At 44.9% G+C, this 15,842-nt stretch overlaps 1 protein-coding gene across 5 annotated transcripts in view; it reads left to right on the plus strand.

The window, feature by feature from the left end:
* myo5aa (myosin VAa) overlaps positions 1-15,842 on the plus strand; it is a 276,751-nt gene that overhangs the window by 136,315 nt on the left and 124,594 nt on the right. For all 5 annotated transcript variants that reach the window (XM_072565069.1, XM_072565071.1, XM_072565072.1 and 2 more), the window contains exon 15: positions 3,969-4,118. In XM_072565069.1, the coding sequence (XP_072421170.1) occupies positions 3,969-4,118 (150 nt within the window). The remainder of the gene's footprint in view (positions 1-3,968; positions 4,119-15,842) is intronic.

Consider the following 15,842-nt stretch of genomic DNA (forward strand, 5'->3'; position numbering starts at 1 on the left):
CCATGGTGTTGGCATCTTATAAATATCTCTGCCCTCAGTTTGAGAAGCCTCCCAGTGCAGTTTCCTGCCCCCCACCCCATCCCACCCCAGCCCAACTCACTTCTGTCAAGTCAGCCATCCTGAAGCAAGGATACTTGGCTTTGATTTCAAGAAATCCTGCATTATCATTAGTTATGTCGAATTGGTATTAAGGGGCAGTGACTATTGGTGGAACATTATTGCAGTGAAAGGGAGAATGAGCAGGAGAGAGAGAGACAGAGACGGAAACCCCAAACGCTGGCCACTGTGCTGTTTTTATTTGGTTATGTTTTCTGATTCAATGCTGATTGTTATGTTTCTTTTGTCCTGTTTGATGCACATGGATGTTGACTCCTCAGAAGGTAAAAGTTTTTTAAAAATTTCCAGTTTGTATCTCTGGCTGTTGCATGAGATGGAAAGCCCCAGGGCTGCGCTGTTCTAACAACCAAGAAGGACATGGCTTGATCTGTCTGCTGCATGAGACTATTGAATAGAGACATTAGTGCCCTCACCAGCCTCACTATAATCCACCTTATCTATAAATACGGTGGATTTTTAAATATGCATGCTTATTTTGGCTGTCCTTGAGCTCAGTCAATAGTTTCACTATCCTGAATGATACAAAAAAATGAAGCCTAGAAGATTTATCTCTTCAAGCTACCCTGCCAATCAGTATAATCACGGATGATCCACTCATCGTCTCACCAGCATTCCATTGCCTTTGATTCCCTGAAAGTCTGCTGATCTCTGCCTTGAATTTCCTCACCAATGGAGCATCTACAACCCTCTCGGGTGTTGATAATTCCATAGGTATCAAGTCTCCTGAGTGAAGACATTTCTTCTCATTTCAGTCCTATACAATTGACCTCTTCGCCTGAGACGGTGTCCCCCTTGCTCACAATTCCTTACAGAGTCTTGGAGATCCTCTTGCCTGAGTGTCCCGTACAGGTTGGGGTGATGTAAAGGCGGATTTGTAACAGGTCTTAGTCATTAGGCCGGCACTGAGATGCTAATCACTCAAAACCAACTCCTCTGTCAGCCGCTGTTGATGGTATTTCTGACACCAGCCGACTGTCAACCAGGCTGCTGTCTGCACAGCTCAGATGCAGGTTCCCAAGAGGGCGGCACGGTGGCATGGTGGTTAGCACTGCTGCCTCACAGCGCCAGAGACCCGGGTTCAATTCCCGCCTCAGGCGACTCTCTGTGTGGAGTTTGCACGTTCACCCCGTGTCTGCGTGGGTTTCCTCCGGGTGCTCTGGTTTCCTCCCACAGTCCAAAGATGTGCAGGTCAGGTGAATTGGCCATGCTAAATTGCCCGTTGTGTTGGGAAGGGGTAGATGTAGGGGTATGGGTGGGTTGCGCTTCAGCGGGGCGGTGTGGACTTGTTGGGCCGAAGGGCCTGTTTCCACACTGTAAGTAATCTCAAATATCAGGATTACTGTGCTAATGTCCTCAGAACATTTCTGAAGAGATCAAATACAGCCGTTGCCTCTGGGAGGGTCTGGCTTGGGACAAAGAAGAATCATTTGGGAAGGCAGTGTGCACATTGAGAGACTTCATCAGGGATGTGTATGAGTGATGTTGAGTTAACAGAGGCAGCCCGAAACCTGTCTTCCCCCATCCTTCCTGTACCACTTACCCTCTGTGCGACAGAGTTGGCAGATTCAGCGTTGGACTCCTTGCCAGCTCTGAACCTGTCGAAGCAGAGTGAACACGGTGCTCGATCCAGAGAGACTGTAAGATAGCAAATGGAGATTACCAAACAGTGCAAGGGTGAAGGATGAGGACAAAATGAAACTCTGTGATGACGTTGTCCCTCTGCCTCCTCTCCAAGAAAGACCACTGAAGAAATGGCTATAAATCTGTGCCTCAACATGACGCAGTGTTTGAATAGAGAGGAGTTGTAATTTAGAGGGCACGCAGAGTTCACAAAGTGGATTCCGTGTTTGATGCATGCAAAATTGCCAGAAACACAGCAGCTTAATGATTGCCTTCTGTTACTGACTGTACTCTGAATCTGTACTCTGCAATAAATCAGTGCTGGTATTGGATTGAACTTATTGTCATGTGTACCGAGGTACAGTGCAAAGCTATGTCTTGAGAGCAATATAGGCAGATCACAGAGTTAAATAGCATAGATAAGTAAAGAATAGGTACTCTAAGTGTTTTTAGAAAGTTACAGTGAGATTTGAAAGGAACTTTCTCTGGAAGTAGTGAGTTGATTTTGCACCATCCCAGTGGAACATAGAATCCTGAAGATGTCATTTGTATTGTTGGAACTGGTGTGCAATCCTTGTCTCAGTGCGCGAGGACAGTGTATATTTGGGTCAAGATTAGAGTAATGATGAAGGGCTTTTGCCCGAAATGTTGATTTTCCTGCTCCTCGGATGCTGCCTGACCTGCTGTGCTTTTCCAGCAACGTCTAATCTTGACTCTAATCTCCAGCATCTGCAGTACCCACTTCTGCCTAGTCTATATTTGGAGCCTGTCCCTTCATTGGGAGCCTTTAACTCTGTGCTCTCTGCCTCTGCTTGCTGGTGGATATTTTCAAATCAACTTGATTCAGAGATGTTCTTACACAAAGCTGGAGTAGGTAGCACTTGAACCCAGGTCTCCTGATCCAAAGGTAGGGACTTTACCATTGCACCACATAAGCCCCTTCTCTGTTTTCTGGTTAAAAAAAAAGAACCTGAAGTATTGCAGCTCTCCTCCTGTGATCAAGTATCTTGAGGTGAGTTAATGAGAATTTCAGGTCAAAATTAGACCTGATCAACAGTCAGTTGGGTTCTTTGTGAATTAGGGTCGAGTGTGTGTTTTTGACTAAGCACAGCAGGTCAGGCAGCATCCGAGGAGCAGGAGAATCGACGTTTCAGGCATAAGCCCTTCATCAGGAATGAGGCAATTGGGCCGGGGCTGAGAGCTAAATGGGAGGGGGGTGTGGTTGGGGGGGGAAGGTAGCTGAGAAAGTGATAGGTGGATGAAGGTGAGGGAGAAGGTGATAGGTGGAGTGATGGACAGGTCCAGACGGCGCTGCCGAGTTGGAGGCTTGGGAAAGAGATAATGTCGGGGGAGGGGAAATGAGGAAGCTGTTGAAATCCACATCGATCCTGTGTGGTTGCAGGGTTCCAATGTGGAATATGAGGCGTTCTTCCACCGTGCGTTGGGTGGGAGCGGTTTGGCGGTGGAAGAGGCCCAGGACCTGCATGTCTTTGATGGAGTGGGAGGGAGAGTTGAAGTGTTCAGCCACTGGGTGATGGGGTTGGTGGGTGTGGGTATCCCAGAGACGTTCTCTGAAACGATCCGCAAGATGGCGCCCTGTCTCCCCGATGTAGAGGAGACCGCACCGGGTGCAACATCTGTCAAAGATCTACCTGTACCTCTACCAATGTCATCTGCTGGTTTTCTGTGCTGTAATTTTTGGGCGGCATGGTGGCACAGTGGTTAGCACTGCTGCCTCACAGTGCCGGAGACCCGGGTTCAGTTCCCACCTCATGCGACTGACTGTGTGGAGTTTGCACGTTCTCCCCGTGTCTGCGTGGATTTCCTCCCACAGTCGAAAGATGTGCAGGTCAGGTGAATTGGCCATGCTAAATTGCCCGTAGTGTTAGGTAAGGGGTAAATGTAGGGGTATGGGTGGGTTGCGGGTCGGTGTGGACTTGTTGGACCGAAGGGCCTGTTTCCACACTGTAATGTAATCTAAATCTAAATTTCAGTGTTGTTCTATTTAGGATCGTTGAGCTGTTAATTTGGTCGGTGCACAAATTGAATCTTTGTCTTTTCTAAGAGCCAATTATAGGATTGCTGCCCCTTTAAAATATTGACTGTGGGTATGCAGTATCAGCCAACCCAGTGCCTGGTTTCTTGGGTGTGAGCTTTCGGAACAAAGGGTTAAGGATTTGCTGATGTGAAATTTTTTTCTCTGCTTGTTCTTGCGATTCACACCAAACCAGTTGAATCTTCTCGCGGAGCTCTTCCAAGATGAGAAACCGGCCACCAGCCCGACTGAAGGACGTCCCCCTGTTACCAGGGCAACTGTGAAATCGGCCAAGCCTCGGTCACTGCAGGCCAGCAAGGAGCACAAGAAATCAGTGGGACACCAGGTAAGACTGGCACTTGGCTTGAGGTGTCTCAGTAGTTGGGGTTTGCATGCCCATATTGCTGCTGTACTAAACCTGTGTAGCAATGACTGCCTCAGGGGCCTTCACTAACAAACCAAGAGAAATGGAGTTTCAGTTCCCTCTGTTGGGGAATTTAGATTCAGATGGAAAAAGATTAGGACGTTTGAAGCTGGATATTGGGTTGTTCATCCACTGTGACTGCTCTATTACTGTCCTTTCCAGAAGGATGGTCCTTGTTTGTTCACATCACTTCAGTCATAGAGATGTGCAGCATGGAAACAGACCCTTCAGCACAACCCGTCCATACCGACCAGATATCCCAACCCAATCTAGTCCCACCTGCCAGCACCCAGCCTGTATCCTTCCAAACCCTTCCTATTCATATACACATCCAAATGCTTTTTAAATGTTGCAATTGTTCCAGCCTCCACCACTTCCTCTGACAGCTCATTCCATACACGTACCACACTCTGCTTGAAAAAGTTGCCCCTTAGGTCTCTTTTATATCTTTCCCCTCTCACCCTAAACATATGCCCTCTAATTCTGGACTCCCCGGCGCCAGGGAAAAGACTTTGCTTATTTATCCTATCCATACCCCTCATAATTTTGTAAACCTCTATAAGTTCACCCCTCAGCCTCTGACGCTCCAGGGAAAACAGCCCCAGCCTGTTCAGCCTCTCCCTATAGCTCAAATCCTCCAACCCTGGCAACATCCTTCTAAATCTTTTCTGAACCCTTTCAAGTTTCATAACATCTTTCCGATAGGAAAGAGACCAGAATTGCACGCAATATTCCAACAGTGGCTTAACCAATGTCCTGTACAGCCTCAACATGACCTTCCAACTCCTGTACTCAATACTCTGACCAATAAAGGAAAGCATACCAAACGCCGCCTTCACTATCCTATCCACCTGCGACTCCACTTTCAAGGAGCTTTGAACCTGCAATTCAAACTCTTTGTTCAGCACCACTCCCTAGGACCTTACCATTAAGTGTATAAGTCCTGCTAAGATTTGCTTTCCCAAAATGCAGCACCTTGCATTTGTCTGAATTAAACTCCATCTGCCACTTCTTCGCCCATTGGCCCATCTGATCAAGATCCTGTTGTAATCTGAAGTAACCCTCTTCGCTGTCCACTACACCTCCAATGTTGGTGTCATCTGCAAACTTACTAACTGTACCTCTTATGCTCACATCCCAATCATTTGTGACACTCCACTGGTCACAGGCCTCCCGTCTAAAAAACAACCCTCCACCACCATCTTCTACCTTTTGAGCCAGTTCTGTATCCAAATGGCTAGTTCTCCCTGTATTCCATGAGATCTAATCTTGCTAATCAAGGGGAACCTTGTCGAACGCCTTACTGAAGTCCATATAGTTCACATCTACCACTCTGCCCTCATCAATCCTCTGTGGTAAAGAATTCCAGAGATTCATTACCTTCTGACAGGACAAGATTCCTTCTGTTCTGTCTTAAATAGTTGACTCCTTACTCTGAGATTATGTCCTGGGATCTTTCACAAGGGGGAGCAGCCTCTCAGCACCTATCCTGTCAAGTCCCCAAACAACCTTAACTGTTTCAATCAGGTCTTCTCTCATCGTCCGAAACTGCAACGCGTACCTGTCCAACCTACTCAACCTCTGTTCTTAATAAAATCCCTGATGATGGAGCAGTGCTCCGAAAGCCCATGCTTCTAAACAAACCTGTTGGACTCTAACCTGGTGTTGTGTGATTTTTAACTTTGTCCACATCTGGTGTCAATCTCGATTTGGACTGCTTCCAAGGCCAGTGTAGCTTTCTGTGGAGAAGGGGACCAAAACTGCTCACAGGATTCCAGCTGTAGTCTGACTCCTGCCTTGGATAGTTTCAGGAAAACCTCCAAATTTTTCTATAACTGAAGTAAAGGCTAAAAATTTCATTTGCCTTCTCTATAATCTGTTGAACTTCTATGTTAGCTTTGTGAGATTCATGGACAAGTACTCCCAAATCCCTCTGTGCTACAGCTTTCTACAGTTCATCCCCATTTAAATAATATTCAGCTTGTCTATTCTTCCTGCCAAAGTCCATAACCTCACATCTTTCCAAATAATATTCTATCTGCCAAGTTTTCTCTCTCTCTCTCACACGCTCACTCACTTTCTCACACACTCGACAATCTCTCTCTCACACACTCTACAATCTCTCTCTCACTCACTTTCTCACACACTCTACAATCTCTCACTCACTCACTTTCTCACACACTCTACAATCTCTCTCTCACTCACTTTCTCACACACTCTACAATCTCTCTCTCACACACTCTACAATCTCTCACTCACTCACTTTCTCACACACTCTACAATCTCTCCCTCACTCACTTTCTCACACACTCTACAATCTCTCCCTCACTCACTTTCTCTCACACTCTACAATCTCTCATCACTTTCTCACACACTCTACAATCTCTCTCACTTTCTAACACACTCTACAATCTCTCTCTCACACACTCTACAATCTCTCTCTCACTCACTTTCACACACACTCTACAATCTCTCTCTCACTCACTTTCTCACACACTCTACAATCTCTCTCATCACTTTCTCACACACTCTACAATCTCTCTCACTTTCTCACACACTCTACAATCTCTCTCTCACACACTCTACAATCTCTCTCTCACTCACTTTCTCACACACTCTACAATCTCACACACTCACTTTCTCACACACTCTACAATCTCTCTCTCACTCACTTTCACACACACTCTACAATCTCTCTCTCACTCACTTTCTCACACACTCTACAATCTCTCTCATCACTTTCTCACACACTCTACAATCTCTCTCACTTTCTCACACACTCTACAATCTCTCTCTCACACACTCTACAATCTCTCTCTCACTCACTTTCTCACACACTCTACAATCTCTCCCTCACTCACTTTCTCACACACTCTACAATCTCTCTCTCACTCACTTTCTCACACACTCTACAATCTCTCTCTCACTCACTTTCACACACACTCTACAATCTCTCCCTCACTCACTTTCTCACACACTCTAAAATCTCTCCCTCACTCACTTTCTCACACACTCTACAATCTCTCACACTCACTTTCTCACACACTCTACAATCTCTCTCTCACTCACTTTCACACACACTCTACAATCTCTCCCTCACGCACTTTCTCACACACTCTACAATCTCTCTCTCACTCACTTTCTCACACACTCTACAATCTCTCACTCACTTTCTCACACACTCTACAATCTCTCTCTCACTCACTTTCTCACACACTCTACAATCTCTCACTCACTTTCACACACACTCTACCATCTCTCTCTCACTCACTTTCACACACACTCGACAATCTCTCCCTCACTCACTTTCACACACACTCTACAATCTCTCTCTCACTCACTTTCACACACACTCTACAAGCTCTCTCTCACTCACTTTCACACACACTCTACAATCTCTCTCTCACTCACTTTCTCACACACTCTACAATCTCTCCCTTACTCACTTTCTCACACACTCTACAATCTCTCCCTTACTCACTTTCTCACACACTCTACAATCTCTCCCTCACTCACTTTCTCACACACTCTACAATCTCTCACTCACTTTCTCACACACTCTACAATCTCTCTCACTCACTTTCTCACACACTCTACAATCTCTCCCTTACTCACTTTCACACACACTAGACAATCTCTCTCTCACTCACTTTCTCACACACTCGACAATCTCTCTCTCACTCACTTTCACACACAGTCTGCAATCTCTCTCTCACTCACTTTCTCACACACTCTACAATCTCTCACTCACTTTCTCACACACTCTACAATCTCTCAACCACTTTCTCACACACTCTACAATCTCTCTCTCACTCAATTTCACACACACTCTACAATCTCTCCCTCACTCACTTTCTCACACACTCTACAATCTCTCTCTCACTCACTTTCTCACGCACTCTACAATCTCTCTCTCACTCACTTTCTCACATACTCTACAATCTCTCTCTCACTCACTTTCTCACACACTCTACAATCTCTCTCTCACTCACTTTCACACATACTCTACAATCTCTCACTCACTTTCTCACACACAGTCTACAATCGCTCTGTCACTCACTTTCTCACACACTCTACAATCTCTCCCTCACTCACTTTCACACACACTCGACAATCTCTCTCTCACTCACTTTCACACACACTCTACAATCTCTCTCACACTCACTTTCAAACACACTCTACAATCTCTCCCTCACTCACTTTCACACACACTCTACAATATCTCTCACACTCACTTTCACACACACTCTACAATCTCTCCCTCACTCACTTTCACACACACTCTACAATCTCTATCTCACTCACTTTCACACACACTCTGCAATCTCTCCCTTACTCACTTTCACACACACTCTACAATCTCTCCCTCACTCACTTTCTCACACACTCTACAATCTCTCCCTCACTCACTTTCTCACACACTCTACAATCTCTCACTCACTTTCTCACACACTCTACAATCTCTCTCACTCACTTTCACACACACTCTACAATCTCTCACTCACTTTCTCACACACTCTACAATCTATCACTCACTCACTTTCTCACACACTCTACAATATCTCTTTCACACACACTCTACAATCTCTCTCTCACTTTCTCACACTCTCTACAATCTCTCCCTCACTCACTTTCACACATACTCTACAATCTCTCACTCACTTTCTCACACACAGTCTACAATCGCTCTGTCACTCACTTTCTCACACACTCTACAATCTCTCTCTCACTCACTTTCACACACACTCTACAATCTCTCCCTCACTCACTTTCTCACACACTCTACAATCTCTCCCTCACTCACTTTCTCACACACTTTTACAATCTCTCCATCACTCACTTTCTCACACACTCTACAATCTCTCACTCACTTTCTCACACACCCTACAATCTCTCCCTCACTCACTTTCTCTCACACTCTACAATCACTCCCTCACTCACTTTCTCACACACTCTACAATCTCTCCCTCACTCACTTTCTCACACACTCTACAATCTCTCCCTCACTCACTTTCTCACACACTCTACAATCTCTCACTCACTTTCACACACACTCTACAATCTCTCCCTCACTCACTTTCTCACACACTCTACAATCTCTCACTCACTTTCTCACACACTCTACAATCTCTCACTCACTTTCTCACACACTCTACAATCTCTCTCACTCACTTTCACACACACTCTACAATCTCTCCCTCACTCACTTTCTCACACACTCTACAATCTCTCCCTCACTCACTTTCTCACACACTCTACAATCTCTCACTCACCCATTTTCTCACACACTCTACAATCTCTCACACTAACTTTCTCACACACTCTACAATCTCTCTCACACTCACTTTCACACACACTCTACAATCTCTCACACTCACTTTCTCACACACTCGACAATCTCTCTCTCACTCACTTTCACACACAGTCTACAATCTCTCTCTCACTCACTTTCTCACACACTCTACAATCTCTCACTCACTTTCTCACACACTCTACAATCTCTCAACCACTTTCTCACACACTCTACAATCTCTCTCTCACTCACTTTCACAAACAGTCTACAATCTCTCCCTCACTCACTTTCTCACACACTCTACAATCTCTCTCTCACTCACTTTCTCACACACTCTACAATCTCTCTCTCACTCACTTTCACACACAGTCTACAATCTCTCACTCACTTTCACACACACTCTACAATCTCTCCCTCACTCACTTTCACACACACTCTACAATCTCTCTCTCACTCACTTTCACACACAGTCTACAATCTCTCCCTCACTCACTTTCTCACACACTCTACCATCTCTCTCTCACTCACTTTCACACACACTCTACAATCTCTCACTCACTTTCTCACACACTCTACAATCTCTCTCTCACTCACTTTCACACACAGTCTACAATCTCTCACTCACTTTCTCACACACTCTACAATCTCTCTCTCACTCACTTTCTCACACACTCTACAATCTCTCCCTCACTCACTTTCACACACACTCTACAATCTCTCACTCACTTTCTCACACACACTCTACAATCTCTCACTCACTCACTTTCTCACACACTCTACAATCTCTCTCTCACTCACTTTCTCACACACTCTACAATCTCTCCCTCACTCACTTTCACACACACTCTACAATCTCTCACTCACTTTCTCACACACACTCTACAATCTCTCCCACACTCACTTTCTCACACACTCTACAATCTCTCTCTCACTCACTTTCACACACACTCTACAATCTCTCCCTCACTCACTTTCTCACACACTTTTACAATCTCTCCCTCACTCACTTTCACACACACTCTACAATCTCTCTCACACTCACTTTCACACACACTCTACAATCTCTCTCACACTCACTTTCACACACACTCTACAATCTCTCACACGCACTTTCTCACACACTCGACAATCTCTCTCTCACTCACTTTCACAAACAGTCTACAATCTCTCCCTCACTCACTTTCTCACACACTCTACAATCTCTCCCTCACTCACTTTCTCACACACTCTACAATCTCCCTCACTCACTTCCTCACACACTCTACAATCTCTCCCTCACTCACTTTCTCACACACTCTACAATCTCTCACTCACTTTCACACACACTCTACAATCTCTCTCACTCACTTTCACAAACAGTCTACAATCTCTCCCTCACTCACTTTCTCACACACTCTGCAATCTCTCCCTCGCTCACTTTCTCACACACTCTACAATCTCTCTCACTCACTTTCTCACACACTCTACAATCTCTCTCTCACTCACTTTCACACCCACTCTACAATCTCTCCCTCACTCACTTTCTCACACACTCTACAATCTCTCTCTCACTCACTTTCACACCCACTCTACAATCTCTCCCTCACCTACTTTCTCACACACTCTACAATCTCTCCCTCACTCATTTTCTCTCACACTCTACAATCTCTCACTCACTCATTTTCTCACACACTCTACAATCTCTCTCACACTCACTTTCACACACACTCTACAATCTCTCACACTCACTTTCTCACACACTCGACAATCTCTCACTCACTTTCTCACACACTCTACAATCTCTCTCTCACTCACTTTCTCACTCACTCTACAATCTCTCACTCACTTTCTCACACACTCTACAATCTCTCAACCACTTTCTCACACACTCTACAATCTCTCTCTCACTCACTTTCGCACACACTCTACAATCTCTCTCACTCACTTTCTCACACACTCTACAATCTCTCTGTCACTCACTTTCACACACACTCTACAATCTCTCTCTCACTCACTTTCTCACACACTTTAAAATCACTCCCTCACTCACTTCCTCACACACTCTACAATCTCTCCCTCACTCACTTTCTCACACACTCTACAATCTCTCTCTCACTTTCACACACACTCTACAATCTCTCACTCACTTTCACACACACTCTACAATCTCTCCCTCACTCACTTTCTCACACACGCTACAATCTCTCTCTCACTTTCACACACACTCTACAATCTCTCCCTCACTCACTTTGTCACACACTCTACAATCTCACACTCACTTTCTCACACACTCTACAATCTCTCTCTCACTCACTTTCACACACACTCTACAATCTCTCACTCACTTTCTCACACACTCTACAATCTCTCTCACTCACTTTCTCACACTCTTCAATCTCTATCTCACTCACTTTCTCACGCACTCTGCAATCTCTCCCTCACTCACTTTCTCACACATTCTACAATCTCTCTCTCACTCACTTTCACACACACTCTACAATCTCTCTCTCACTCACTTTCTCACACACTCTACAATCTCTCCCTCACTCACTTTCTCACACACTCTACAATCTCTCCCTCACTCACTTTCTCACACACTTTTACAATCTCTCCCTCCCTTACTTTCACACACACTCTACAATCTCTCACTCACTTTCTCGCACACTCTACAATCTCTCTCTCACTCACTTTCACACACACTCTACAATCTCTCCCTCACTCACTTTCTCACACACTCTACAATCTCTCCCTCACTCAATTTCTCACACACTCAACAATCTCTCACTCACTTTCTCACACACTCTACAATCTCTCTCTCACTCACTTTCACACACACTCTACAATCCCTCTCACTCACTTTCTCACACACTCTACAATCTCTCTCTCACTCACTTTCACACACACTCTACAATCTCTCTCTCACTCACTTTCTCACACACTCAACAATCTCTCCCTCACTCACTTTCTCACACACTTTTACAATCTCTCCCTCACTCACTTTCACACACACTCTACAATCTCTCACTCACTTTCACACACACTCTACAATCTCTCCCTCACTCACTTTCTCACACACTCTACACTCGCTCACTCACTCACTTTCTCACACACTCTACAATGTCTCACACTCACTTTCTCACACACTCTACAATCTCTCTCTCACTCACTTTCACACACACTCTACAATCTCTCCCTCACTCACTTTCTCACACACTCTACAATCTCTCCCTCACTCAATTTCTCACACACTCAACAATCTCTCACTCACTTTCTCACACACTCTACAATCTCTCTCTCACTCACTTTCACACACACTCTACAATCCCTCTCACTCACTTTCTCACACACTCTACAATCTCTCTCTCACTCACTTTCACACACACTCTACAATCTCTCTCTCACTCACTTTCTCACACACTCAACAATCTCTCCCTCACTCACTTTCTCACACACTTTTACAATCTCTCCCTCACTCACTTTCACACACACTCTACAATCTCTCCCTCACTCACTTTCTCACACACTCGACAATCTCTCTCTCACTCACTTTCACAAACAGTCTACAATCTCTCCCTCACTCACTTTCTAACACACTCTACAATCTCTCCCTCACTCACTTTCACACACACTCTACAATCTCTCTCACTCACTTTCACACACACTATACAATCTCTCCCTCACTCACTTTCTCACACACTCTGCAATCTCTCCCTCACTCACTTTCTCACACACTCTACAATCTCTCTCACTCACTTTCTCACACACTCTACAATCTCTCTCTCACTCACTTTCACACCCACTCTACAATCTCTCCCTCACTCACTTTCTCACACACTCTACAATCTCTCTCTCACTCACTTTCACGCCCACTCTACAATCTCTCTCTCACTCACTTTCACACACACTCTACAATCTCTCTCTCACTCACTTTCTCACACACTCTACAATCTCTCCCTCACTCACTTTCTCACACACTCTACAATCTCTCTCTCACTTTCACACACACTCTACAGTCTCTCACTCACTCACTTTCACACACACTGTACAATCTCTCCCTCACTCACTTTCACACACACTCTACAATCTCTCCCTCACTCACTTTCTCACACACTCTACAATCTCTCTCTCACTTTCACACACACTCTAAAATCTCTCACTCACTCACTTTCTCACACACTCTACAATCTCACACTCACTTTCTCACACACTCTACAATCTCTCTCTCACTCACTTTCACACACACTCTACAATCTCTCACTCACTTTCTCACACACTCTACAATCTCTCTCACTCACTTTCTCACACTCTTCAATCTCTATCTCACTCACTTTCTCACACACTCTACAATCTCTCTCTCACTCACTTTCACACACACTCTACAATCTCTCTCTCACTCACTTTCTCACACACTCTACAATCTCTCACTCACTCACTTTCTCACACACTCTACAATCTCACTCTCATTTTCTCACACACTCTACAATCTCTCTCTCACTTTCACACACACTCTACAATCTCTCACTCACTTTCACACACACTCTACAATCTCACACACTCTACAATCTCTCCCTCACTCACTTTCTCACACACTCTACAATCTCTCACTCACTCACTTTCTCACACACTCTACAATCTCTCACTCACTCACTTTCGCACGCACTCTACAATCTCTATCTCACTTTCTCACACACTCTACAATCTCTCACTCACTCACTTTCTCACACACTCTACAATCTCTCTCTCACTCACTTTCTCACACACTCTACAATCTCTCTCTCACTCACTTTCACACACACTCTACAATCTCTCTCTCACTCACTTTCACACACACTCTACAATCTCTCTCACTCACTTTCACACACGCTCTACAATCTCTCCCACACTCACTTTCACACGCACTCTACAATCTCTCCCTCACTCACTTTCTCACACACTCTACAATCTCTCCCTCACTCACTTTCACACACACTCTACAATCTCTCACTCACTTTCACACACACTCTACAATCTCTCCCTCACTCACTTTCTCACACACTCTACAATCTCTCACTCACTTTCACACACACTCTACAATCTCTCACTCACTCACTTTCTCACACACTCTACAATCTCACACTCACTTTCTCACACACTCTTCAATCTCTATCTCACTCACTTTCACACAGACTCTGCAATCTCTCCCTCACTCACTTTCTCACACACTCTACAATCTCTCCCTCACTCACTTTCACACACACTCTACAATCTCTCTCACTCACTTTCTCACACACTCTACAATCTCTCCCTCACTCACTTTCACACACACTCTACAATCTCTCACTCACTCACTTTCTCACACACTCTACAATCTCTCCCTCACTCACTTGCACACACACTCTACAATCACTCCTTCACTCGCTTTCTCACACACTCTACAATGTCTCACACTCACTTTCTCACACACTCTACAATCTCTCTCACACTCACTTTCACACACACTCTACAATCTCTCACACGCACTTTCTCACACACTCGACAATCTCTCACTCACTCACTTTCTCACACACTCTACAATCTCTCCCTCACTCACTTTCTAACACACTCTACAATCTCTCCCTCACTCACTTTCACACACACTCTACAATCTCTCTCACTCACTTTCACACACACTCTACAATCTCTCCCTCACTCACTTTCTCACACACTCTGCAATCTCTCCCTCACTCACTTTCTCACACACTCTACAATCTCTCTCACTCACTTTCTCACACACTCTACAATCTCTCTCTCACTCACTTTCACACCCACTCTACAATCTCTCCCTCACTCACTTTCTCACACACTCTACAATCTCTCTCTCACTCACTTTCACACCCACTCTACAATCTCTCTCTCACTCACTTTCACACACACTCTACAATCTCTCTCTCACTCACTTTCTCACACACTCTACAATCTCTCCCTCACTCACTTTCTCACACACTCTACAATCTCTCTCTCACTTTCACACACACTCTACAGTCTCTCACTCACTCACTTTCACACACACTGTACAATCTCTCCCTCACTCACTTTCACACACACTCTACAATCTCTCCCTCACTCACTTTCTCACACACTCTACAATCTCTCTCTCACTTTCACACACACTCTAAAATCTCTCACTCACTCACTTTCTCACACACTCTACAATCTCACACTCACTTTCTCACACACTCTACAATCTCTCTCTCACTCACTTTCACACACACTCTACAATCTCTCACTCACTTTCTCACACACTCTACAATCTCTCTCACTCACTTTCTCACACTCTTCAATCTCTATCTCACTCACTTTCTCACACACTCTACAATCTCTCTCTCACTCACTTTCACACACACTCTACAATCTCT

Source organism: Chiloscyllium punctatum, chromosome 48 (genome assembly GCF_047496795.1).
Source record: "Chiloscyllium punctatum isolate Juve2018m chromosome 48, sChiPun1.3, whole genome shotgun sequence".
NCBI lineage: Eukaryota > Metazoa > Chordata > Chondrichthyes > Orectolobiformes > Hemiscylliidae > Chiloscyllium > Chiloscyllium punctatum.